This window comes from Vipera berus, assembly GCF_964194415.1.
Source record: "Vipera berus genome assembly, chromosome: 15".
NCBI lineage: Eukaryota > Metazoa > Chordata > Lepidosauria > Squamata > Viperidae > Vipera > Vipera berus.
Genome location: NC_138218.1, coordinates 988585 through 1015907, shown reverse-complemented (window position 1 = coordinate 1015907; position 27323 = coordinate 988585). Strand labels below are relative to the sequence as shown.

General features: G+C 46.1%; 1 protein-coding gene across 1 annotated transcript in view; it reads right to left on the bottom strand.

The window, feature by feature from the left end:
• Positions 1-27323, bottom strand: part of ADAMTSL2 (ADAMTS like 2) — a gene marked incomplete at its 5' end in the record, with an annotated part of 71351 nt that overhangs the window by 32709 nt on the left and 11319 nt on the right. The window contains 7 exons of the mRNA XM_081339935.1: positions 6365-6740; positions 17642-17981; positions 19318-19493; positions 19934-20014; positions 20170-20293; positions 20387-20532; positions 23621-23723. Of these exons, the coding sequence (XP_081196061.1) occupies positions 6365-6740; positions 17642-17981; positions 19318-19493; positions 19934-20014; positions 20170-20293; positions 20387-20532; positions 23621-23723 (1346 nt within the window). The remainder of the gene's footprint in view (positions 1-6364; positions 6741-17641; positions 17982-19317; positions 19494-19933; positions 20015-20169; positions 20294-20386; positions 20533-23620; positions 23724-27323) is intronic.

Below are 27323 nucleotides of genomic sequence, written 5' to 3'. Positions count from 1 at the left end.
TCTAGATAATCCACTTCATCCAGGACCAGAGGGAGCTGATGCGCCACCACACTCTCAACAACCTTCGCAAGAAAGCGAAGGTTGGAGACCGGACGAAAGTTATTTAACACAGCTGGGTCCAAGGCAGGCTTCTTGAGGAGAGGTCTCACCACCGCCTCCTTCAAGACGGCGGGGAAATTACCCTCACTCAAAGAAGCAGATATAACCGCCTGGAACCAGCCTCGTGTCCCCTCCTGAGCTGCATAAACCAGCCAGGAAGGGCATGGGTCCAATAAACATGTGGTAGAGCTCAACCTCCCCATAATCTTGTCCACTTCCTCAGGGGTCACAGAATCAAACTCCTCCCAGATAACATCGACAAGACCGCCCGTGTCCTGATCGTCAGACTCTGCCCAGTTGGAGTCCAGACCGGTCCGAATCCGAGCGATTTTATCCAACAGATGTTGACTAAATTCCTCAGCACGACCCTGCAAGGGTTCCTCCCTCACCTCCTGATTAAGGAGGGAGCGGGTCACCCTAAACAGGGCGGCCGGGCGATTATCTGTGGACGCGATGAGGGCGGAGAAGTAATTAGACCTCGCCGCTCTCATCACTGCGAGATAAGATCTAATGTGGGTTCTTAGTCGCAACCGGTCGGATTCGGATCGGCTGGACCTCCAACGGCTCTCTAGGCCCCGTCTCCGACGCTTCATCTCCCGTAGCTCCGTGGAGAACCATGGAGCTCGCTGGGATCTGCCCCAGGTCAGGGGCCGCAAGGGTACAACTCGGTCAAGTGCCTCCGTGGCCGCCCTTTCCCAGGCTTCCACTAAGGCATCCGCCGAGTTGTGAGCAGCGGAGGCAGGTGGGGACCCCAGTGCTGCCTGGAACCTATCAGGATCCATTAAGCGCCTGGGGCGGTACCATCTAGTTGGCTCTGTACACCCATGGCGGGGCGTGGCAAAACGGAAGACCAGCCACAGGAGGTGATGATCGGTCCATGACAGGGGCATAACAGTTGGAGAGCCCCCACCAAGATCATCAAACCACCGTCCAGATAAGAAAACCAAGTCAAGGGTGTGGCCTCCCTCATGAGTCGGTCCAAGAATTACTTGCGTCAGGTTCATGGCCGTCATGGAAGCCATGAACTCCCGAGCTAACTCAGATGATCCTCCTAGGGATGGTAGATTGAAGTCACCCAAAACTATAAGTTTGGGGAACTCAATCACCAACCCCGAGAGGACATCGAGTAGCTCAGGCAGGGCTGCCGCTGCGCGACTAGGCGAAAGGTACACCAGCAGCAAGCCCAACTGCACCCCAGGACCACATCTCAAGAAGAGACTCACACCCGACTATCTGGGGAACGGTGGTCTCCCGCGGACATAAGGTCTCCCTGATAACTACCGCCACTCCCCCGCCCCTACCATGAGCCCGAGGCCAGTGTAGCACCCAGAAACCTGGTGGGCAAAGATCAACCAAAGGAACACCACCCTCTGGGCCCAACCAAGTCTCCGTGATGCAAGCCAGGTCCGCATGCTCACCCTCAACTAGATCCCGGACAAGGGGACCCTTATTAGCAACGGACCTGGCATTCAGGTACACCAGCCGGAGCTCAGGAGGCTGCACATCCTTGCTCCCGGGACCTCGGGGAAGAAACAGAGGGTCGGAGCGCCTCACCGCTTGTAAGTAGCGGAGATGACCCTCCTGGTATCGATGCAGCCCTCTGTTCATACAGGTGTCAAACTCCTCGTGGGAAAGGGAGAACCACCAGTCCATTTGCAGCACAATTACTTCCTCCCCTTCACATTCCATCCGGAGACACAAACCAGAATTCCCCCCACCCCCTTAGTTGCTTGTAAGATCAGAGAGAGAGAATGCCTTTCATCGATCTTATTGCGATGGCCAACAAGCAGGCTAGATAAACAAAAAGGAGAGGAGAAGAAATGGAGGCAATAAACTCCCATGTTTATTCCCTTTCCTCCTTGGGAATGGCAGAATCCAAGGGGTGGTGGTGGTGAGATTTGGGTTTGCATAGAAAGAGAGGTAGAAATGAAATATAAATGGATTCTGACACAAAGAAAACTTTCTAAAAGCCACAGACAGACTCAATTAAAGGGGGTAAAACTAATTACATTTGTTTAAAGGGATTAAAACTTTCCTGTTGTCTTTTTTTCCCTTTTCCCACCCAAACCACATTCTTTTATAGCCTCTCTTCTCTCCCCCCTTTTCTTCAGTTCACCTCCAGCTCCGAATTGCTTCTGGAAGTGCCAATCAGCTGGAGCCAATCAACTGGAGCCCTGCTGGCTCCTGGGGCTTCTGCCAAGCCCAGACAGTCATGCAGCTGCAGCTGCCTCTCCTTGAGGCTTGGCTTGCTTAGGCTCATTCCCCTCCCCTGCTACACGTGGCTAGCACCTGCCATGTGGCAAAGTACCACAGGTGGTATGCGTACCACTGGTTGAAAAGCCCTGGCCTATAACAATGCCATGCATACTAGCACTGGTTTTACATCTTTCCATGTTGCTACAGGGCAAGATTTCAACCCAATGCCTGAACTGTCATCCAGTGAGCCTACCATTCCCTCCTTAAAGGAACGGATCAATCAATTGAAGAATACCTGGCAGCGGTTTGCAATTTTTTTTTAAAATTCCATTTATATCCCGCCCTTCTCCGAAGACTCAGGGCGGCTTACAAGCTTAGCAGTAGCCTTCATTCTATGTATATGCCTGCTTATTAGGGCTTTCACACACACCCCAAGCGGCATTATTACAAAGTCAGCTTAATTGCCCCCAAGCTGGGATGAGTAACAGGCGCTCACTCTGCTACACGGCACTCGGGATTCAACCCGCCACACTGCCGACCTTCTGATCGACAAGCTCAGCGTCCTAACCCACTGAGCCACCGCGTCCCTTTTAATTAGGCTAGACATACCTATTTCCTTCAACCAATCATCATATGGTTAGATCCAGATCCCTTAACGTCTTAAAAATTATCATGCAAAAAATCATGAGGAAGCAGATTTCAATTGGACATAGGAGCAATTTCTAAGTGATAAGAGATCTTCAGCAATGGAACATAGTGCCTTGTCAAGAAAGGTGGGACTTCCGGATGGCAAGGCGTCGCCGGAGGCAGCCATTCTTCGGCTGTCAGCCTCGCGGCTCCGTAGAGCCGCCGAAAACAGCGCCGATCAGCTGTTTTGGCGGCTCGGAAGCCCCCTCCTCGGGAGAAGAGGAGGGGGTGAGCGCCCAGGTAGGGGTAGAGCTCTCCGGGACCACCAGAACTTAAAGTTTTGGCGGCTGAAGGATTGAGCCCCCCCCCGAAGCCTGGGCATGCTCCGGACTGCAAGGCGCCTCTGCTCCGGGTTTTTTGGAGCAGAACAAGGCGTTCTCAACCATCCCTGCTAGCAAGAAAGAACTTTTGAGAACGAGGACGCAGGCAGAGCGATGCAGGAGATTTTGGTGAAGATGGTGTTTTGATCTTTAACTCAATGGACTTTGCTGAGCTCGTAAGTGGAAGTGCGTAGTTAACAATAGAGGGTGAAAATGGCGGCTATATCTTCTAAAGTTCCTGCTTTGGTGCAGCAGTCTTCGTTGAAAACTTTATTGTCCCCTGCACCCGTATCTGCATCAGCTTTTACAGTAAAAGATTTGCAGGATTTGTTGCAAGAGACTATGGAAAAGCAAATGCAACAATTTGCTGAGATAATGGATAAAAAGGTGGAGGAGAAGTTAACAGAAAAACTAGCTAAGGTTATGGATGAAAAGATTACAGAGAAATTAACAGAAATGAGAGCAGACATTATATCTGCAATGCAAGGCATGGTTAAATGCATTGAGAATTTGGATGAAAGAGTAAGATGGAGAAGTGGACTGTTCTCATAACAGGGGTGGGGTGGGGGGTTGGGAGCCAGGGAACCTTTTATTTAATTTGGTAAGCTTTCATGCGGGAAACCCCAGAGCTGGTTTTGCTTCTTCAATTCTGAGATGCTATATCCAGTAAAGATTTATCTTTTGGGATTCAATTGCCCTGAGGATTCCATTTTTGTGTGTGTTTGCTAGTCAGACCATTGACATTAACAAAATAAAAATAACCAAACTAAGTCTGGCATAAGGGTGTCACGGAATACACAACACCTTCTGGGATTTTGGTTACAGGGCTGGTGGTACAAAGCAGACCTTTAATTTGCTGCTGAGGGCAGTCCCAGATGAGGCAGATGAGGTCACGTTCCTGCATCACAGACAGCCAGACAGCGACTGGGCTCCGTGACACACTAAGCCACAAAATGCTGGCATCCTCAACTAGGAAGAAGAAGAAGATGGGAGGACTCAAGACGGCAGATGTGAATGTATAAGTGGAATGAATGACAGCAGCCCTTTCAGAGTCAAGAGTTGCATTCTGAATTGGGTTGAAAAATCACTGGTAATCATCTCCCAGCTTCAACCAGCATCACTGTAGCCACATTTCATGCCAAGTTTGCATTGTTCTGTGTATTCCTTATGTTCTGTGCCCTCAGGTTCTGACTCAATTGCAATACAGACTGCCCCAGGCACTCACTTACCCCTGACCCCAGAAATTCCTCCAGGGATCTCTGTATTTCACCAAAGGGGGCAACTTCTGAGCAAGCAGCAGGACACAGAGCAAGGCTTGACTACAGCTGTGTATACTCAACAGAGAGAAAGTTGTTCTAGAAACAAGGGTATTTTACTAAGAAGCAGTTCCAGCATCTGGCTTGTGTATTGAGACACTTGGGATCTAGTTATTTACAACCCAGCTTGTTGATTTACTATGACCTTGTCTCTCCTTTGATTTGGCATGTAAATCTTTGGCTTGACTTTGGACTGCTGGACTTGGAAATTCGCCTGGCCTCGCTAAGTCTCATCTACAATTAATAGCTGCTTCCTGCCAGCCTTGCCGTTGGGATCTGCAGAGCAAGTCTTCCCCTTAATACGCCAACTGCCTAGGAACTGTCTCCACTTTCCAAAGGAGTGCTTTAAAAAGCCAGGATGCAAAATCCAGATTCTGGTTCAGGCTCAGGTTATGTAAGATAGCCCAATGACTCCAGAACCACCTCCCACCCCAAAGGAACATATCTCCTCTGTTTTCTCTAGGTTCTGTTCCAGCATAAAACCAGAAAGATTGTAACAGCAATTTACCTTTCTTCTTTTTTATTTGAAGAACGTTTTGATATTAAAGAACCCGATTGTCATCTGTTTAATACAGTTTTCATTTAGGGGATCTTTGGTGCTCTTTGAGCTTGGTTGTTCTCTTGCATTTTTCATTTACTTTAAAATGAAAGTAATTACCAAAAGGAAGTCGATCCTAAGTTTAAGATGTTGCTCTTCAAAGAAAGAAACCTCCCTCCCAAAATATAAGAATCCTGTGCAATGTTCAATTTCCCAAACCTATTAACCAAGGCCTGCCAATTCTGTCTTAAACCAAATTAACTGCCTATAAAATAAGGCTTCCATACGTAAATTTAATCTCCCAATAATATTTACATATTCCATACACAAACTGCACATTCACTGTTTACACACTCAAACCAACATGCATCTCCTTTCTCCTTGTGGGAACAGAACTGGAAAAAAGAGGTAAGGGTTAGTACTCCAAGAAGGGAAAGAAAAAGAAAAGGAGAAATGAAATGAAATGAAGGCAGGTTAGAAGAGGAATTATGTAAACTTCAAAAAAAAATTGTGCTGGGCTCAGCAAGCATCAGCCTAATAGCTCTTCCTGCCAGGTCACCATGTTTAGAACTTTTGAGATCTTGTGGTCCTTTCCTCCTCTTCCTCCAGGAGAAGAGGAGTGCATGCCCCACCGCCATGGGTGGGTGGGGGAGTGCGTGTTAAGATGGAAGAGAGAGAAGTCTCTCCTAGGTCAACCATCCCAGGTAAGGTAGACCATCCCAGGTAAGGTAGACCATCCCAGGTAAGGTAGACCATCCCAGGTAAGGTAGACCATCCCAGGTAAGGTAGAGCATCCCAGGTAAGGTAGACACGACCAGATGAGACAATTCTACTTTTTGTAAGGCTACATTAACAGAATCTTGGAAGTCTGTCAGTTCCTACGCTTCTTTCTCTGACCATTAAACCACTCAGGGCTTCCCCCCACCTTCCCCTCTTCTTTCAAGGCCGTTCTCACATACCATGACATCTTCCTCTCTTGAGGAAGGATGCTCTGAGGATAGAAAAGGTCTTCACATGGAATGAGTTTCTATTCAGACAAATATGCAACAACCTTCTCTTTTTCCACATAGTTTCTTTGGGAAAGCAACTCAGCTTTTTTAAAATAACAGTATCTGTCTTATTTACTGTACAGGCCTTCATCTTGCAATGCATTAGAAACAACACTAGAGCAAAATTTCACTTCCCCAAAAACATGGTCAGTTACTTACCTTATCTTCTGGGTTCTGTTTCCCTGGGCAGCAGAAATAGTCCCATTGGAAATCTGGATCTCTGAAGATCTGTTGCTGGCTTCCTCATGGGTCAGCTCCATGAAAGTGCCATTAGCAGCGTAAGCCAGCAGGTCATCGCTGTCATCATAATCAACATAAAGACGGTCTATTTCAGGCCCAAAGGTGTTGATGGGGTTCACTGGAGAAAAGATACTGTTCAGGGTCTTGTTCCAGATGGATTCTTTCGAATCTGATCTCCTATCCCCAAAGCTGTGGATGATTGCATTTTCTAAAAGGAACTCTTGGGAAGGGAGTAGGGAGTCCAGTTCACTTCCATTTCCTTCCACCTTATAATTGGTTTTAGTTGTGTTTGATTCTGGAATGAGAAGTGGGGAAAAAAGAAAGGTAACTGAACAATTGACCAAATTCAAAAAGTGAAATGGAAAATGACAGATGGGCTACATCTCAGACTCCCAATGTTCTAATGTGGTAATCCAGGAAACTCTTGATGTAAGGATTGTAAATCTAACTCTTATAATTCCATAATGGAGACTTCTGAGGCTTCACACAGTATATCCCATGGTTTTGCTGTAAAAATAAAACATGATAATCTTAGAGTTACTTGGCCCAGAGAATCTGGGGCTCTGGATATGGCCCAATTTGATCCAGTTACTTCAATGTGATTCATCCAGATTTGGAAGAAAATTTAGTAACAAAGGGCTCTGTTTCTAGCACAATATGGGAACAACACAAACAGCAGAAACTTTTTCATTTAAACTCTTCAGACTGTTCTAAGGGGACAATAAAGCATGGAAATGCATGCAGGTTCCCACCTTTGAAAAAAGTGCCCATAATTTGCTCCAGCAAAGAATGTTGTTTGCTACAAAAATAGCCATTAGGATGGAAAACATGCTTGCTAAATAAATGGGTAAAGGAACGAGTTTTTTTTAACAAGGAATAGTGTGCCTCTTCCTGAATGAGACGACATAGGATTTTTCTGGGATGGGGTGACCTATATAAATGTAATAAAAATAAATAAATAAATAAATAAATTTGGAGGGCTGCACAAGCCATGGAGGGACTTGGTAATGGCCACATGAGTGTAAGAAAGGATAGGTAATGTTATGTGGCCCCAAGATCACAGACAGCCACCCAGAATATGGGGGAGAAGCAGTAAAAAAGTGAAAGGCAGGAGCTGAAGGGTGAACTTTGTTCAAAAGGAAGAGGTCACACAAAGGGAAGTATGGTGTTACATGTGAAGGAAATGCACATGTGCACTGAGATCAGGAATCTGGGGGTCCAGCCAGAGCACCTGGGTAAGAATAAAAGGGAGGGGAACGTATTCTTGGGGTACAATTAGAGACTGCGAAACTAGGCTGATGACCTGGAGAAAATCCTCCTGGATTTATTTCTAAATGTTTGTGAAAGGAAGACACAGTAATAACAGGCGAGTTCAACTACTTGGACATCTGTTGGAAAACCAACTCAGCCAAAATGGCAAGGTCCCAAAGTGTTGTTCCGTGGCCTTGCTGACTTTTATTTTGTAGGAGGCTGATGAAAAACAAGGAGATTGATTCTCCTAAGATCCGGTTGTAACCACTGGGAAAGAAGTAGGATTCTTGCAAGGAAGTGATTCTCTTTTCTTGGAGTTCTAGAGCAGGGCTTTTCAACCTTTTCACCCATTGTACCACTTTTAGGATATGGCAACAACCGTCATAAATATGAACCAGTTGCCAAGCATCTGAATGTAAATTACAAGACCCTGGATATGCTGCAACATTCCAGCTGATCAATGCTTCTTGGCTCAGTAGAAGCACCAGGATCAGCACTGAGCTCCAGCTGGAACCTGGTGCTTATCCTGGCACTTCCGCTGAGCCCTGACAGCCCTGCAGCTCCAGCCATCTCTCACTCAGGCTTGTGCAGTGCTACCACCGGTTCAGCTCATTCCCCTCCCCCGCTACCACTTTTCTAGGATGGTGGCGTACCACCTGCCAGGTGCCAATGTACCACAGGTGGTACCCGTACCACTGGTTGAAAAGCCCTAGAGAAAGGGGAACTGCCCATACCTTCCCCCAGATTCAGGAGATCCAATTTCAACAAGCTTAAGCTGAATCCCGAGGGATGCCAGAACTCCATAGGCCTGGATGGGGTGCAAAAGGCCTTGCCACACCCAGGAGAGACTGATTGGTACCAGAAACCTTCCATCTTTGGTTCAGGATGGTGTGGCGCACAATCTGGGGATTCACCTGGACCTAGCTTTGGTTAGGAGGGCTTTGTGCAATTTCCGGTTGTGCATCAGGTGTACTTGTTCCTGACCCAGAGAAGGGAGAGGGTCTCTTCTCATGATCACTCATGCCTCAATCCCCTCCCACTTGGATTACTCTACATGGGCTGCTCTTGAGAAATACTTGGAAGCTTCAGCTCCTGCTCCATGAACTACATTGGCTCCCAATGTGCTTCTGGCCACAATTCAGTTCCGATTGTCAACTTTAAAGCTTTTCATGGCTTAGGCCTGGATGGTCTCTCTTCTATTGCTTCTACCCATCTTGTCTGGTGTAGTAGGGCAGGCATATCCTAAGCGTCATCAATGAAAGAGTGTCAACTGGCAGGCCCAGAAGAAGGCTCTTTTCTGCCTTTAGAATATCATTCCATTGTCTGGACTGGTCTAGGGACTTCTGCTTGAGCAGGGGGTTGGACTAGAAGATTCCAACCTCCCTTCCAATTCTGTTATTCTGACACCAGACTAGATCTGACCCTGCTGGTCCTTCAAAATATCCTTGAAATGTGTTTTTGTGCCCAGATCTGGATATATGAAAGAGTCCACACTTTGTTGATGGTCCTGTTTAAGAAGCTTGATGGCCACATGTTTTTATTTTTCTGTTATGTAGTTTATCTGTTTTACTCTAAACCACCTAAAGTGACACATGTGAGATGAGTGGCTATATAAATCAAATCAAATAAACAAATTGAAAATTAATGCAATTATCAATGAGAATGGCAATGAGAGTACATCAAAACCTCTGTGTTGTGCTAAAATATCAAATGGTATATTGCAGGCTACGGTTTAGGCTCTGTGTATTTATAATGATGAGGGTTTAGAAAACAAGATTATATTTGCAGATGTCACAAATGTAGGGGCAACAGAAAACACTTCAAAAGATAGCTCAAAATTCAGGAGGATCTTGATAAAGTGAAACATTTCACCTCTAATCTTTCTCTTAATTAGGCTAAAGGTAAAGGTAAAGGTTCCCCCTCACGTGCGTGCTAGTCATTTCCGACTCTAGGGGCCGGTGCTCATCTCAAAGCCGAAGATCCAGCGCTTGTCCGAGGACGTCTCCGTGGTCATGTGGCCGGCATGACTAGACGCCAAAGGCGCATGGAGCGCTGTTACCTTCCCACTGTAGTGGTCCCTATTCTTCTACTTGCATTTTTATGTGCCTTCGAACTGCTAGGTTGGCAGAAGCTGGGATGAGTAACAGGCGCTCACTCTGCTACACGGCACTCGGGATTCAACCCGCCACACTGCCGACCTTCTGATCGACAAGCTTAGCGTCCTAACCCACTGAGCCACCGCGTCCCTTTTAATTAGGCTAGACATACCTATTTCCTTCAACCAATCATCATATGGTTAGATCCAGATCCCTTAACGTCTTAAAAATTATCATGCAAAAAATCATGAGGAAGCAGATTTCAATTGGACATAGGAGCAATTTCTAAGTGATAAGAGATCTTCAGCAATGGAACATAGTGCCTTGTCAAGAAAGGTGGGACTTCCGGATGGCAAGGCGTTGCCGGAGGCAGCCATTCTTCGGCTGTCAGCCTCGCGGCTCCGTAGAGCCGCCGAAAACAGCGCCAATCAGCTGTTTTGGCGGCTCGGAAGCCCCCTCCTCAGGAGAAGAGGAGGGGGTGAGCGCCCAGGTAGGGGTAGAGCTCTCCGGGGCCGCCAGAACTTAAAGTTTTGGCGGCTGAAGGATTGAGCCCCCCCCCGAAGCCTGGGCATGCTCCGGACTGCAAGGCGCCTCTGCTCCGGGTTTTTTGGAGCAGAACAAGGCGTTCGCCCCCTTCATGGATTACTGCCTTGTCGTGGCAAAGGGGCTTGCGTAATTCAATGAAGCTATGAGCTATGCCATGCAGGGCCACCCAAGACGGACAGGTCATAGCTGAGAGTTCTGACAAAACGTGATCCACTGGAGAAGGAAATGGCAACCCACTCCAGTATCTTTGCCATGAAAACCCTATGGACAGTACCAAAAGGCAAAACGATATGATGCTGGAAGATGAGCCCCTCAGGTCAGAAGGCGTCCAATATGCTACTGGGGAAGAGCAGAGGGCTAGTACTAGTAGCGCCAGAAAGAATGAAGCGACTGGGCCAAAGCCGAAAGGACGCTCAACTGTGGATATGTCTGGTGGTGAAAGGAAAGTCCGATGCTGTAAAGATTTTTCTCCATAGGAACCTGGAATGTAAGATCCATGAATCAAGGAAAGCTGGACGTGGTCAAACAAGAGATGACAAGACTGAACATCGACATCTTAGGTATCAGCAACTAAAATGGACAGGAATGGGTGAATTTAATTCAGATGACCATCAGGAATACTACTGCGGGCAAGAATCCCTCAGAAGAAATGGAGTAGCCTTCATAGTCAATAAAAGAGTAGGAAAATCAATACTGGGATACAATCCTCAAAATGACAGAATGATCTCAGTTCGAATCCAAGGCAAACCATTCAATATCACAGTAGTCCAAGTCTATGCCCCAACCACCAGTGCTGAAGAGGATGAAATTGACCGGTTCTATGAAGCCCTACAGCACCTTATAGAAGTAACACCAAAAAATGATGTCCTTATCATCATGGGGGATTGGAATGCTAAAGTAGGAAGCCAAAAGATAACTGGAATAACAGGCAAGTTTGGCCTTGGAGTACAAAATGAAGCAGGGCACAGGCTGATAGAATTTTGTCAACAGAATACGATGGTCATAGCAAACACTCTTTTCCAACAACCCAAGAGACGGCTCTACACATGGACATCACCAGACGGTCAACACAGAAATCAGATTGACTATATGCTCTGCAGCCAAAGATGGAGAAGCTCTATACAGTCGGTAAAAACAAGACCAGGAGCTGACTGTGGCTCAGACCATGAGCTTCTCCTTGCAAAGTTTAGGCTTAAACTGAAGAAAGTAGGGGAAAGCACTAGGCCACTCAGGTATGAATTAAATCATATCCCTGTTGAATATACAGTAGAGGTGACAAATAGATTTAAGGAATTAGATCTGATAGACAGAGTGCCTGAAGAACTATGGACAGAGGTTCGCGACATTGTACAACAGGTAGCAACCAAAACCATCCCAAAGAAAAAGAAATGCAAGAAAGCAAAATGGCTGTCTGAGGAAGCTTTGCAAATAGCTGAGGAAAGGAGGGAAGCGAAAGGAAAGGGAGAAAAACATAGATATGCCCAATTGAATGCAGAATTCCAGAGAATATCTAGAAGAGATAAGAATGCCTTCTTAAATGAACAGTGCAAAGAAATAGAAGAAAACAATAGAATAGGGAGGACCAGAGATCTTTTCAAGAAAATTGGAGAGATGAAGGGAACGTTTAATGCAAAAATGGGCATGATAAAGGACCAAAATGGCAGGGACCTAACAGAGGCAGAAGAGATTAAGAAGAGGTGGCAAAATTACACAGAAGAACTATACAAGAATGAGCTTAACGTCCCAGATAATCACAATGAGGTGGTCACTGACCTCGAGCCAGACATCCTAGAATGTGAGGTGAAGTGGGCCTTAGAAAAGCTGAGCAACAACAAAGCTAGTGGAGGTGACAGTATTCCAGCTGAGCTATTCAAAATCTTAAAAGACAGTGCAGTAAAAGTGCTACACTCAATTTGCCAGCAAATTTGGAAAACTCAACAGTGGCCACAGGATTGGAAAAGATCAGTTTACATTCCAATTCCAAAGAAAGGCAGTGCCAAAGAATGTTCAAACTATCGCACCATTGCACTCATTTCTCATGCTAGTAAAGTCATGCTTAAAATCCTACAAGCTAGACTTCAGCAGTATGTGGATCGAGAACTACCAGAAGTACAGGCAGGATTTCGAAGAGGCAGAGGAACTAGAGATCAAATTGCTAACATACGCTGGATCATGGAGAAAGCTAGGGAGTTCCAGAAAAACATCTACTTCTGCTTCATTGACTATGCTAAAGCCTTTGATTGTGTGGATCATAACAAACTGTGGCAAGTTCTTAAAGAGATGGGAGTACCAGACCATCTTATTTGTCTCTTGAGAAACCTATATGCGGGTCAAGAAGCAACAGTGAGAACTGGACACGGAACCACTGATTGGTTCAAAATTGGGAAAGGAGTCCGGCAAGGCTGTATACTGTCGCCCTGCCTATTTAACTTATATGCAGAGCACATCATGAGAAAGGCAGGGCTAGATGAATCAAAAGTTGGAATTAAGATTGCCGGAAGAAATATCAACAACCTAAGATACGCAGATGATACCACTCTAATGGCAGAAAGTGAAGAAGAACTAAAGAGCCTCTTGTTGCGGGTGAAGAAGGAGAGTGCAAAACTTGGGTTGAAACTTAACATTAAGAAAACCAAGATCATGGCATCTGGCCCTCTCAATTCTTGGCAAATAGATGGGGAAGAAATGGAGGTAGTGACAGATTTTGTTTTCCTGGGCTCCAAGATCACTGCAGATGGGGACTGTAGCCAAGAAATTAAAAGACGCTTGCTCCTGGGGAGGAAAGCCATGGCAAATCTAGACAGCACACTAAAAAGCAGAGACATCACCCTGTCAACAAAAGTGCATATAGTCAAGGCTATGGTCTTCCCAGTTGCAATGTATGGCAGTGAAAGTTGGACCATAAGAAAGGCTGAGCGCCAAAGAATTGAGGCCTTTGAACTATGGTGCTGGAGAAGACTCCTGCGAGTCCCTTGGACTGCAAGGCGATCAAACCGGTCAGTCCTAGAGGAGATCAATCCTGACTGCTCTTTAGAAGGCCAGATCCTGAAGCTAAAACTCAAATACTTTGGCCACCTAATGAGAAGGAAGGACTCACTGGAGAAGAGCCTAATGCTGGGAAAGATCGAGGGCAATAGAAGAAGGGGATGACAGAGAATGAGGCGGCTGGATGGAGTCACTGAAGCAGTAGGCGTGAGCTTAAATGGACTCCAGAAGATGGTAGAAGACAGGAAGGCCTGGAGGAATGTTGTCGCGATGGGTCGGACACGACTTCGCAGCTAACAACAACAACAACAACAAGGCGTTTGCAACCATCCCTGCTAGCAAGAAAGAACTTTTGAGAACGAGGACGCAGGCAGAGCGATGCAGGAGATTTTGGTGAAGATGGTGTTTTGATCTTTAACTCAATGGACTTTGCTGAGCTCGTAAGTGGAAGTGCGTAGTTAACAATAGAGGGTGAAAATGGCGGCTATATCTTCTAAAGTTCCTGCTTTGGTGCAGCAGTCTTCGTTGAAAACTTTATTGTCCCCTGCACCCGTATCTGCATCAGCTTTTACAGTAAAAGATTTGCAGAATTTGTTGCAAGAGACTATGGAAAAGCAAATGCAACAATTTGCTGAGATAATGGATAAAAAGTTGGAGGAGAAGTTAACAGAAAAACTAGCTAAGGTTATGGATGAAAAGATTACAGAGAAATTAACAGAAATGAGAGCAGACATTATATCTGCAATGCAAGGCATGGTTAAATGCATTGAGAATTTGGATGAAAGAGTAAGATCTTAGTAAGTAAGATCTTACTCAAAATGATATTAGACTGGAAGCAAAAATGACAGAAACTGAAAATGTGGTAGAGAAAATTGATTATGATTTGATCTCGACACAGTATTATCAGATGGAGTTTGCTTTAAGGATTAGAGGCTTAAAAGAAAATCCTAAGGAAAACTTGAAGAAAATGGTTTCTGAGGCTTTGGAGGGGGTGCTGAGACGACCAGCAGATGAAATAATGGAAGATATAGATAAAATTTTTCGTGTTAATTCTTGGATTGCAAGACAAAGGAAATTACCCAGAGATGTGGTGGTTTATTTTACAAAGAGAATGATTAGAAATGAAGTTATCCAGGCCTCCTACAATATTGATTTTGTAATTGCTGAGCAAAAAGTTCTGATTTTAAAAGAGATCCCTTCAAGAATTTTAAGAAAAAGGAAGGAATTTGCTTTTTTGACACAAGAATTGAGACGACGTGATATCAAGTTTAGATGGCAGATACCAGTGGGTATGGTGGTGACCTATGAAGGTACAAGGCATTGTTTTACTACGGTGATTCAGGCACGTGATTTCTACAGTAATATTTTAAAAGCAGCCCCCATACCATTTATGGAATCTACAAAGAAAAAAGGTGAGAGAGAGTCTCAACATTACAGAGAGAATCTACAAGATGATGAAGGGCTAATACAGACAGATGTGAAAGCTACAGGAGTGGATCAAATTTCAGTGCCACTGGAGAAGGCCAGAAATTGGAAGAGGCGTGCTGCTTCTGGGCGAATGAACCAAGCCTGAAGATTTAGTTGCAGAACTGCAGGAGATAATAATGTAATAAGGATTATGGGAATTAAAATTGTTAGAAGGACTAAATACTTGGTGATATACTTTTCACCCTTATAAAATAACTATGTAATATTTTATGTTGCTTTAGTTTTAAGATGATTATGAAAATTTAATTGGGAAGATTTGTAGTAGTGCTTACTGATATTTTGTAGGTTATGATTTGTTATTTGGTTGATACGTATAGTTACGGTGTGATAAGAAGGTGGATATTGTGTGGTTGGTATATACTTTGTGATATGCTTTGGTGCAATTTTGGGGAAAATTATAGATGAAAGTTAACTTGTAATATTTTTATGGGTAATAATGGAATAGGTAATAGAAAATATAAGAATGATGTGATTATATAAAAAAATTTAAGTTTGGAAAGTAATGTATGGTATTTTAAGTTGTATAATATATTAGGAGAAGGAAAGGTTGTATAAATTTGGTTTTAGTATGAATTTAAAGCTTAGTTGGAAAGAAGAACAGTTTTAAAAATTGATATAAATTGTTTTATCTCTGATTGAAGTTAACTTGTAATATTTTTATGGGTAATAATGAAACAGGTAATAGAAAATATAAGAATGATGTGATTATATAAAAAAAATAAGTTTGGAAAGTAAGGTATGGTATTTTAAGTTGTATAATATATTAGGAGAAGGAAAGGTTGTATAAACTTGGTTTTAGTATGAATTTAAAGCCTAGTTGGAAAGAAGAATAGTTTTAGAAAATTGATATAAATTGTTTTATCTGTGATTGTTTTTATTGGGTATTAGATTAAAAAGTATTATTTTGTATTTGAATAATTATTGACATGATATATATATGCTTGGAGTTTATCTATATGAGTTAAAGTGTGATAGTTTAAATAGTTTAGGATTGTTTGCGTAAGTTAGATTATGATTGTTTGTGTTTTTATACCCTGTATTCGGCTCTGGGAAGTGGGGGGGGAAAGGGAGGGAGGAGTTGGGGAGGGTTGGGGAGGGGGAAGAGGGTGGGAGGGGGAAGAGGGTGGGAGGGTTTTTTTTGTTAAAGATAAAATGTATTGTAAAACTTTTTAATAAAAAAAAAGAAAGGTGGAGTCCCTGTTGCTTAAATTCATTTTGGCAGATGTTGTCAAAGCTGATTTAGAAATGCATCCTGTACTGGGGAGTTGGGGGAGGTCCTAGATAATCTTCAAGGTTCCTTCCATTGCATTCTGTGGCTCCATCTTTATATACTGTAGTCTTACCACATTTTTAATTGGATAACTTTCTTAACAGGTGATGGGAATGATTTACATAGACCTGGGCTTCACCAAAGCATTTAGTAGGACATACTGTTAGAGAAATCTAGGACTCTAGTGGACAACCACTTGAATATGAGCTAGCAATGTGCTTCAGTTGCCAAAAAACCCAATGTGATCCTAGGCTGCATCAACAGAGGGATAGTATCAAGATATGAAAAGTTATAGTACTCCCTTGCCTCTCTGTAATGCTGATACGTTGATTAGCAAGGAAATTAAATGTGATCTGGATGGCATGATAATTGAGTGGATGGCTCAAGAACTATACCAAATAGACTTATCAATGGTTTCTCATCAAACTGGGCAGAGGCATCCAGCGAGGTGGCCCAGGGCTCAGTGCTCCTTTTCAAGCATTATTTGGATGTGTAGCTGGCGGGAATACTTGTCAGATATATAAAGGGTACAAAAAATGAGTGATTTTGTCAGAACCCTAATTTATTAATCCCCCCATTTCAGATATTCTTTGTGCTTTAGCTGTAGTATTCTGCCATTCTCCCTGGGGAGGGGGGGTGGAGGGGGAAAAAGGGTTTGTAGTGTTTGTAGTGCATGCTTCATCTATCTGCTTTGATGTATCCTCTTGGGGTGTGAATGTAACGCCTCGGGGCCATCTGCTTTATCTTGGTGCGGAGAGAGGAAACTGAGAAGATCTGAGAACCTTGAGAGAGGTGCCTTATTGGTCCATTTCCCATGGCTCATTGTCACCTATGGATTGGCCTGTTTGAACTGACCAGATGGACAGTCGGGGTAGTTATTATTACATGGGTTTTACCTAGTGATTCAGGCGGGAAACCCTCACATCCTGCCTAGCTTTCCTGCTGTCTGTACCTGCCAATAAAAGTTCCTTTTGAAATGATGGTTTCAAGAATTCTACTTTTTTGGTAGGGAAACAGAGGTGGGTCCTTACAGATTGGGTTAATACTGGAGAAAACAGAACATAATCCAAAACAATCTGGATAGCTTAAAACAAATTCTGGAAGTCCATATATGCTAAAATGGCCAAGACTTAGAAACACTAGCTTTGAGAAATGAACTGAAAGCAACAGAAAAATGCTTAATGTTTCCCACTTGAAAACAGAAATCAAACACTTGGCTTGCTACTCATGAAAATCTTGGAACGGTAGTTGACAGCAAAATGAAGGCAACATCAATCCGGACAGTTTTGGCGACATCAATCTAGATAGTTTCCAAAGCTCTGAAAGTCACTGTTTATTTGTCCAAGTGAGGGTTGGGCAGGCATCTGTGTGGGATGCTGTAATCTGGATCCCTTCTCAAGGGCCATCCAGCTTGAGGGCTCCCTGAAATTTACACCCACGGAAATGAAAAATAAAGCTTGAACGTCTTAACTGGAAGAAGGCCTTTCCAGCAAGAGCTTCCATGGCCATGAAGCAGGACCTCCACAAGGAGAAGCCTGCCCTTAGCTGTGGGTTACTCACCTGTGGAGATCTTGCTTGGGAGAACAGGGCCATACTCAAGTGGGGTCCTAGGGTAAACTTCATTGGTCTGCTGCATCTTGCTCAGCTTCAGTTCATCCCCTCGCCCTTGGGGGCCAAAGAGCAGCTTCTCCAGCTGGCCCTTTTCTTGGGAGAGGGTGGCCAGCAGGCTGGTGTTGAGCTGAGCGAGCCCGGAAAGAAATCCTCCTTCAAACTCTGTTTTTTCTTCACTACCCGATTCAGAGAAGCCATAGTAAATTGGTGGCAGGTTTTTCAAACGAGGTCTTGTCTGCAGGATGTATTCATATGTTATTGATGGGTTTTTACCATTTTGGTTCCAAACCTGGAGGAAAGGGGGGAAATGCCACAGCCTTGTTATATAAAGTGAAGGAGGGGGACATAGCTCTCAACAAGGCAGAAGTTCAAAGGCCCCAATTCTGCCAAGCAGAAGAAGCCACAGGTCCAAATGCCAATCATCTCTCTCATCACTGGAGGATGCAGGGTGACAGGGAGTGTGCCCACTCTGCAATGTTGGCCCTTCTGCAAAGTACACTGGGCACAAGGAGGATCACAGACCATAGAACAGGAGGTACCTTAGGGGCCACACAATACTGCCCATGTTCAAGGCAAGATCTGTTAAAGCCTTTGGACTGATTGTTTGTTCAGATTTATATGTCCTACTAACTGTGAGTAGGCTAACAGCCACACCAAAACTAACATCCATGCCAAAACTAGACCAAGCAGTAAATTATAGTAATTAATACCCCACCCTTCATTGTCCTCCAGTGCTCTTCTGAAGAGCCAGGTTTATCCCAGTCTTTGAAGGAATAATAAAGGGGAATGGATCCAGATACCAAAGCAGGCTGTTCCACAGGAGGGGGGCCTTTCAAAGACAGCCCAACCAAAAGGTGACACCCCACCCTCAGTGACCCTCAGTTTCCTCAGCAAAAGCGTGACATGAATCATAACTATCTAGGCCATCGCAAACTGAGCCAGACTGTTTCTCCCCCATGGTTTCTCCACATTCTACCAGATTCAGTAGCAAAAGCATGTTTTAGGTCTCCTCAGTCAACAAGGATGACTTGATCAGTCCTTCCCTATGGAACAGCCTCCCTCTGAAGAGACTGAGGCCCCAACGATGCTGCCCAGTTCTGGTCACCACAATTCAAGGAGGATTCTGGAAAGTGTGCAGAGAAGATAAGGAATAATGGTGAGGGGCTTGTAGGCTAAATCCTATTATGAATAGTTAAAGAAACTGGGTACAGTACGTTTAGTCTAAAAATAGCTAAAAGGAGACACAATAACAATTTTCCACTGCCTCAAGTATCCTCTGAGGAAACAGAAAGCGGATTTATTCTGTGGAATGCAGGAGTGTAGGAGAAGAATCAGTCTGTGGAGATTGGGATCCAAACTCAAATTAAGGAGGAATTTCCTGACTATGAACAGCCTTCCTCTTAAAGCTTTCACCACTGGAGGTTGGAAGCAAAAATTGGATCACCATTTGTTTGGGATGGCTGGGGGATTCCTGCCCTGGGCAAGGTGTTTGGGCTAGAAGACCATCAGAGCATTTTCCAACTTTATGATTCTACAATGTACTTTCTATGTTTGCATACTGCTAACAAGAGGGCCGATATTCATGCACTGAAAGATACTCATATGTTCCAAGAAACAAAACTTACCATGATGTTTAAACCCTGATTGGTAGGTCCCTGTGCAACGATATATTCTATGCCTGTCTCAAAAATGTCCATTGGTCTCCTGTATTTGAAGATGGTCCCTGCAATATTGAAGTTTTTGGGGATGTCTACTCTGAAATCCCCGTTGAAGAAGTAAGAACCACCTTCATCTGCAATAGCTACAAAATCCACAAAGAGAGGCCATGATTTGTACAATGGGAGTTACTGAAAGATGGACCAACACCCACTTTCTTTTCTGTACTGGTCACAGACGATAGTGCTGCTCTGCGATGCTATTCTGTGTAATGGCCACTGAATGAAATAACACCCCAATTTACCAGCCCACCATGGAAATCTGTATCATGACCAGGGCTTCGTAATCAGTGTTAGCAAGAGGAAGTTGGGGAGCAGATTATCTTTTTGAGGAGAGGCCAGAGAAAAAACCACAGGAACAAGAAAAATGTCAAGCAAGCCAGGTGAAGTTGGAGATTTTATGATCATGATACCAAAAAGATCAGGGTAGGCTTTAGATTTAGGTTACAATGAAAATACTTTGCTTCCTAAGAAGAATACAAGAAACAAAGGTTTTATTGGTTATTGTTCTAGGTATAATACAAACCCAAAACATCAGCAGATTTCTTCCTTTCAACTATCTGGATATCTCTTGCTCCAGCAGGAATGTGAGTCACCAAAGAGTATCCTGCAGAACAGTGCACTTATGAGTAAGAAGCAAGTCACCACAGTGGCTAGACTCACCAGAAGGAGGGGATTGGATCCTCCCTCCGCTTGGCCTCCCTACCCAAGGCTGAACTTGCTCAGGGCTAAAGCCGTCCCCAAGGTCCCCCCCTGCCTTACCAAGCGGAGCATTTCCCTTCCGGTAGCTCCCTGTTACATGAGTGCAGCTGCTGCCATTCCCTTGGCAGATCCCGCATTTATCCAGAACGTGGGGGGAGAAGAGAACCCCATCACATCCGATGGGCTAGAAGCAGCAGAAAGAAAGAGTGCCTTGAGAGGCAGCCAGAGCAGCTGGAAGAATTCTACAGGCAAGAGGGTAGCTAGAATGCTTAACAACCTCACATTTTCCAGACACGCACACCCCTCGGAAAGAAGAGGATTTGCAGGAGGTGCCGTCTCGGGCCAGGACCATCAGCTGCCTCTGCCCATCGGTGGTAGTGCAGTGGAGATCACAGGGCTTGCTAGAGATGTGTACATAGTCATCTGAAGGGAGAAGAGGGAGACCCAGAGATGCTAAATAATCAATGCAATTACCAATACAGTTTCTTTCTTCTTCTTCTTTTAGATCCTCCTTTGAATCTGATGCATGGAAAATGCATGTAGGAGGAGTTTGCATCAGTCAATCCTGCTAGCCTTGCCAGGTAGACCAGGCAAGAAACATCCAGATGAGCTCATTCAAGATTATTTTAAAGCTACATAAATAGAATCATGAATGCCTGAAAGTACAATTCTCTTGCTGTCTCCTTTACAGTCCAAGGAACTAAATGGAGGGTCTCTTCTGACCCTCTTGCCTCACCCGCTCTCCAGCTGCAGGCTATGCAGTATGTTTTCTAGGTAGCCTCTCTTCACTCTATCTCCCAAGGTCTTTCCCACATACTCTTGCAGATCTTGAGGTGAATAGAATAGAATAGAATAGAATAGAATAGAATAGAATAGAATAGAATAGAATAGAATAGAATAGAATAGAATAGAATAGAATAGAATAGAATAGAATAGAATATAGAGCTGGAAGGGACTTTGGAGGTCTTCTAGTCCAGCCCCCTGCTCAAGCAGAACCCATACCATCTCAGACAGGTGAATATTCAGTGTCCTCTTAAAAATATCCAGTGATGAAATTTCTGATGGCAAGCTGTTCCACTGGTTGATTGTCCTCACTGTCAGGAAGTTTCTCTTAATTCCAGGTTGTTTCTCTCTTTGATCAGTTTCATGACAAGATCCTCATGGCTGTGATCTCAGCCACCTGTGTGCCAGACCCATGTGGCTCTTTCATCCCTCTGTCCTTCACCATCGTGTGCAGTCCCACAAACAAAAGAAGTTTGTGGGACTAAAAAAGAAAGATCCAACTTCTGACAAAAAAAAAGATCTTGCAAAGTTGGAATTGATTGATTGATTGATCTTTTTTAGTCCCACAAACTTCTTTGTTTGTGGAACTGCACATGGCAGTGGAGGAAGTGACGGAGGACCGACCGCATTGGATCTGGAAAGAAGGTGCTGGGTGGGTCTGATTGGAGGTGGGAAGGGGGGGGGGTTCCACCAATTATCTTGTACGGAGCTGGGGAAACAGGCCGGGTGGAGGGGAGCTGCCAATGCTGCTGCCATGAGGCTTGGCAGATCCCCCCGAGTGGCCATGATCCCCCCTCCCCAGCCAACCAGCCACCACTGCCCGACCTACTCCTTGCCTAGCTGGCCAGTTAGCACAAAACCTCACCGCTCTTCTCCTCCTCGTCCTCCCCACTCAAGCGGCCACCAGTGGCTTGGGTACCTCGGAGGGAGCCAAGTTGAAGAAAATGGAGGCACAGCAGTGGGACTGCTCTCAAACAATAAGAGCCGGTGCGCTGCTCGCTCATGTATGCCCACCTTATTGAGAGCAATCCCGCTGCTGCACCTCCACTTTCTTCAAGTCGGACAGAGCCGAGGAACCACTGGTGGCCTCTTGAGTGGGGAGGACGAGCTTTGCTGCTGCTGCTGGGCTACACCTGAGCTACGCCCTGCACTGCCTCCCAAACTCCACCTTTGCCGCTGGGGGAAGCAGCAGTGGTGGTGGAGCGCTCCGTTGGGGGGTGGGGGGGAAGCAGTGGTAGCGGGGCGCTCCATGCAGGGGGGAAGCAGCAGCAGTGGAGTGCTTCATTGGGGGGGGTGAGGGGAAGCAGAAGGGGCAAGGTGCTGCATGCAGGGGTGGGGGGAAGCAGAAAGGTTTTGTGGCTCCCGGTGTTTTCTTTTCGGTGGGAAACAGGTCCAAATGGCTCTTTGAGTGTTTAAGGTTCCTGACCCCTGCCCTAGATGGATTATTTGGGGCCCTGCAGTTAGGGTTCAGGCCAGGTAACAATCTAAAACCATGTTCATTGCCCTTGGGAATGAACTCTGGAGAGCTTGGGTGATCCAAGTGGCCTGGCCCTCTCTCAGCAGCTTTCAGTACCATTCACCATCGTAATCTTCTTGACCAGCTGTGAGAACTGGGAGTCAGGCACTGCTTTGCAAGGGTTCTCCTCCTTTTGGGGGGGGGGGGCGGGGGGAAGGCAGTTCCAGCCAGGGCTGGTATATGGCAGAGGTCTAGCCCTGGGCTCCTAGAATGTGGGGTGCTGAAGGGCTGGATCTCTTGCTGCTCCTTTTTAAGGTAGCAACTATGGCTGAGGCCTTTGCACAGATGCAGCCCGTGTGTCAACTCAACCTGTTCCTGGACTGGGACTCTCACGTGTCACTTCTTGGCTAGATTATTACAATGTGTTCCACCTAGGGCAGGGGTCAGCAACCTGAAACAGTGAAAGAGCCACTCGGAACCGGTTCCCTCACAAAAGGAAAAACTGGGAGCCGCAAAAAAATGTGTGCCCATGCGCGTACATGCGTGCATGCGCAGAACAGGGTTTGACTGAAGAGTGGAGCCAAGGCGAGATATGCACCTACCCTGCATATTTGAATTGATTGGTTGAACTTTTTTAGTCCCACTTTTTTTTTGGACTGCACATGGCAGAGGACTGGGAGCCGCAGAAGATGGCTGAAAGAGCCGCATGTGGCTCTGGAGCCGCGGTTTGCAGACCTGTGACCTAGGACCACCCTTGAAGGCCTCACAGAAATGACAACTAGTCCAGAATGTGGCAGCTGGTGCAGTGCTGAGCACCCTTTGGTTTGCTCATGTGTGAGATTCTTTCAATTGGCAATCAAGGTGCTGGTTATCAATGAATCGCACAGAGCCAGGTTATTTGCAGACCCCTTCTCCCTGAAGGTACTGGCAATTCCTCCAGATTGGACAGGGTGGGCCTGGTCCATTCTCCTCCCTTAAACATTCCCATATAAGGCTTTCCAAAAAGCCCTATTCTCCTTAGCCAGCACTACCCTGTGGACACTCTTCCCATGGAGAACAGGCGGCATCCACCCACTAAAGTTTCCTGAAAGCTAGCCAGTTGCATTTCACAAAATGGGTGGCTGTATAAATCTTTGAAATAAAAATAAAATAACAAAACACATGGCACCTTGCACAGATTTTCCTTTTCCCTAGAGCAGGAAAGAGCCTCTTTCATTTTAAACCTTCAACATTACTTTGTGCTGCAAAGACCAAAGAGCACCACTTGCTTACCTGGATACAAAGGTTTCCAGTGGAAAGTGCGCCCGTTGTAGACCCGGGAGTTGAAGGAAGAACACTGCTCCTCCCGGAAGCTCCTTCCACTTAGAGGACACTGCTGGAAGGAAGAGAAGTCCAGGTGAGGCCCAGGCAGCCCCTGCCCCACTTGCTCCTCCAGCTCCTCACCTACCTTCAAAAAACCAAGCTTGAGCATCACAGTTAAAAGAGGAGCTTCAAAGAATCCATACAAAATCTCTAAATAGAGAAGTGTTAGTACAGGTAATCTTTGACATATGACCATTCACTTAATGACCAAAGTTACAACAGAGCTGGAAATAGTGACTTCAGATCCACCACCTTCAGCTTGACACCTTGCTGGCATTCTGCCATCAATTGGGGAAAAGGGGGAACAAATGGGCAATAAAGCTGTATATCTTTATGATAGAAAATTGGGAGGGGGAATTGTCATGTGAGAAAGAACACAGTGGTTTGGAATCTGGTTTGTGCTAGGGCTGGCATCTTCAAGGCTGTCTACCCTGAGAGTGGAATTTCACCAGCACAAACACCTCAGCATTTCCCAAAACATTTAGGTGGTGCCAGATTGGACCGGGGGGTGGGGCATGGGGGGGGGAAGTATAAGGGAAACCAGGAGTTTTAGTTTTGTAATGGTGCATGGGAATTTTAGACTCTGCTTGACTTTCAAAGCTGCCTTGGTTATCTAGATACTATCCCTCCCACTTTTGCATTCCCAAATCTTGTCAAGCTATGAGCAAGGAAGAAAATGTAGATGAAATGGCAAATCAGTCCTGACATGCTGACCTCCCCAGAAGAAAGGTAGACCTGGAAGAAGATTAAACATACATACATACACATTATTATGTACAATCCAACTACTGCTACATTCCTTAATGGGGTCATTGAGGATACCTAATATGAAATTTCTTAACTAACAGGGACAGCCACCCACTCAGTGTCTGCTAGTGGGTAGCCTTTCCACAGTACTAGATATTGTAATTTTCCCTTGTGATATCTGGAGCTGAGAATCTTTTTGATCTTGTAGTGCTCCTCTCCCTTTACTAGAATGGGAGGTGTTTCTTTGGCCTCAAACCAGATCCTCAAAAAGGTTTTAAAAGGCTGCAATGAAATACTTGATAAACTCACCTGAAGCTTCTCAGCAATGTCAGCTCAACCGTCACCGGATTTACGATCCGGATGATATGGAAAGGCCTTGTGTATTTGGGACCTCACTTTTTGCAAGATTGCCTCATGTTTAGGTACTTAGTGTACTAATACACCTTATCCCCCACTCTGAACTCTTCCTGAGAGGCTCTCTTCTGATCTCCTTGCCTTTTTTTGACTTTCCCTAGACCTATTCAGTGCCTGATGCGCAGTGGGCTACATTGGCTTTTAACATATCCATTCAATCAGCTAAGGACCCTGAGAATGGGGCTTCCTTTGGGAGTTCTGGCATGGGCATAAACTCAGTCCCCATAGCCACTTTGAAGGGGGTAAAACCTGTGCTGCTGTGTATCGAGTTGTTATATGCCACCTCTGTGAAAGACAGGAGTTTGGCCCAATTAGTCTGCTGATAATGCTGGTAATTTTAAAGGATTAGGGAAGGGGAGGGATAGTAGGATGGGGAGGGAATTTTTAATTAGTACTCAGTATGGGCCTAAGAGGGGTCCCGGCGGGATAGGGTTGAGGGGAGAAGCTGCTGGTTCTGTGTGTACTGGGGTGGGGCTTCAAATCCCCACGACGATAGGGAATGGCAGCAGATGTGTGCACGGAGGGCTGTATCGACATCCAGGATCGCGCCCCCGCTGCTTGCGAGCAGTGACACGCTCCGACCCTCCGATTAGCACCCTTTTGCCCGGGGGTGAGGGTGATCAGGCCCCTGAGCTCAGGCTGGTTTACCTTAATACCAGGTCCGTTGTTAATAAGGCTCCCCTCATTCGAGACTTGATCGAGGAGGAACGCACAGATCTGGCATGCATTACGGAAACCTGGTTGGGCTCAGAGGGAGGAGTCCCTCTGATTGAGTTATGCCCCCCAGGTTTCCATGTGATACACCAGCCACGGCCTCAGGGTAGGGGCGGTGGGGTGGCGGTGGTTATCAGGGAGACTTTATGTCCGCGGGAGACCACCATTGTCCAGATTGGTGGGAGTGAGTCCCTCCTCCTGAGATGTGGTTCTCGGGTTCAGATGGGCTTGTTGCTTACATACCTGGCGCCCAGCTGTGTGGCAACAGCTCTGCCCAAGCTGCTCGACACCCTCTCAGCGTTGGCGGTGGAGTTCCCCAGACTCATAGTGCTGGGTGACTTCAACCTACCTTCCCTGGGAGGGTCATCGGAGCTAGCCCAGGAATTCATGGCCTCCATGACGACCATGGACCTAACCCAGGTAATTCAAGGCCCGACTCATATGGGGGGTCACACTCTCGACCTGGTGTTCCTGTCTGGACAATGGTTGGATGATTTGAGAGGGGGTTTACCGGTTGTTACTCCCCTGTCATGGTCCGACCATCATCTCCTGCGACTGGTCTTCCATTATGCCACCCCCCGCTGCTGAGCGGCGGAACCAACTATATGGTTCCACCCCAGGCGCCTAATGGACCCTGAACGGTTTCAGATGGCGCTAGGGTCTATACCTATCGCCCTCACTCACAGCCCAGCTGATGTCTTGGTGGATGCCTGGGAAAGGGCGGCCACTGAGGCACTCAACTGTGTTGTACCCTTGCGACCTCTGACCCGACGCAGATCCCGTTGGGCTCCATGGTTTTCTGTGGAGCTCCAGGAGATGAAACGTCGGAGACGGGGTCTAGAGAGCAGTTGGAGGTCCAGCCGTTCCGAATATGACCGATTGCAGTTAAGAACCTTTATAAGGTCTTATCTTGCTGTGATGAGGATGGCGAGGGCTAACTACTTTGCCACCCTCATCGCGTCGGCAGATAATCGCCCGGCCGCCTTGTTTAGGGTGACTCGCTCCCTTCTTAACCAGGAGATGAGGGAGGATCCCTTACAGGGATGGGCCGAGGAGTTTAGTCATCATCTGACAGACAAAATTGCTCAGATCCGGGCCGGTTTGGACTCTGACTGGGTGGAGTCTGACGTAGAGGAATCGGACGGCCTTGAGCATGTTATCTGGACTTAGTTCGATCCTGTTTCCCCTGATGATGTGGACAGGATCATGGGGAGGCTGAGCTCCACCACTTGTTTGTTGGATCCGTGCCCCTCCTGGCTGGTTTATGCGGCTCGGGAGGGGACACGAGACTGGTTCCAGGCAGTAATAACTGCTTCTTTGAAGGTGGGTGTCTTCCCCGCCGCCTTGAAGGAGGCGGTGGTGAGACCACTCCTCAAAAAGCCTGCCCTGGACCCGGCTGTTTTAAATAACTATCGTCCAGTCTCCAACCTTCGCTTTTTGGCGAAGGTTGTTGAGAGCGTGGTGGCACATCAGCTTCCTCTGTTCCTGGAGGAAACTGATTATCTGGACCCGTACCAATTGGGTTTCAGGCCCGGGCACAGCACGGAGACGGCACTGGTTGCGCTGGTGAATGATCTCTGGCGGGCTCGGGACAGGGGTTGCTCCTCTGTCCTAGTCCTATTAGATCTCTCAGCGGCTTTCGATACCATCGACCATGGTATCCTAGTGCGATGTCTCAGGGGGCTGGGAGTGGGAGGCACCGTTTTACGGTGGTTCTCCTCCTATCTCCTGGGCCGCT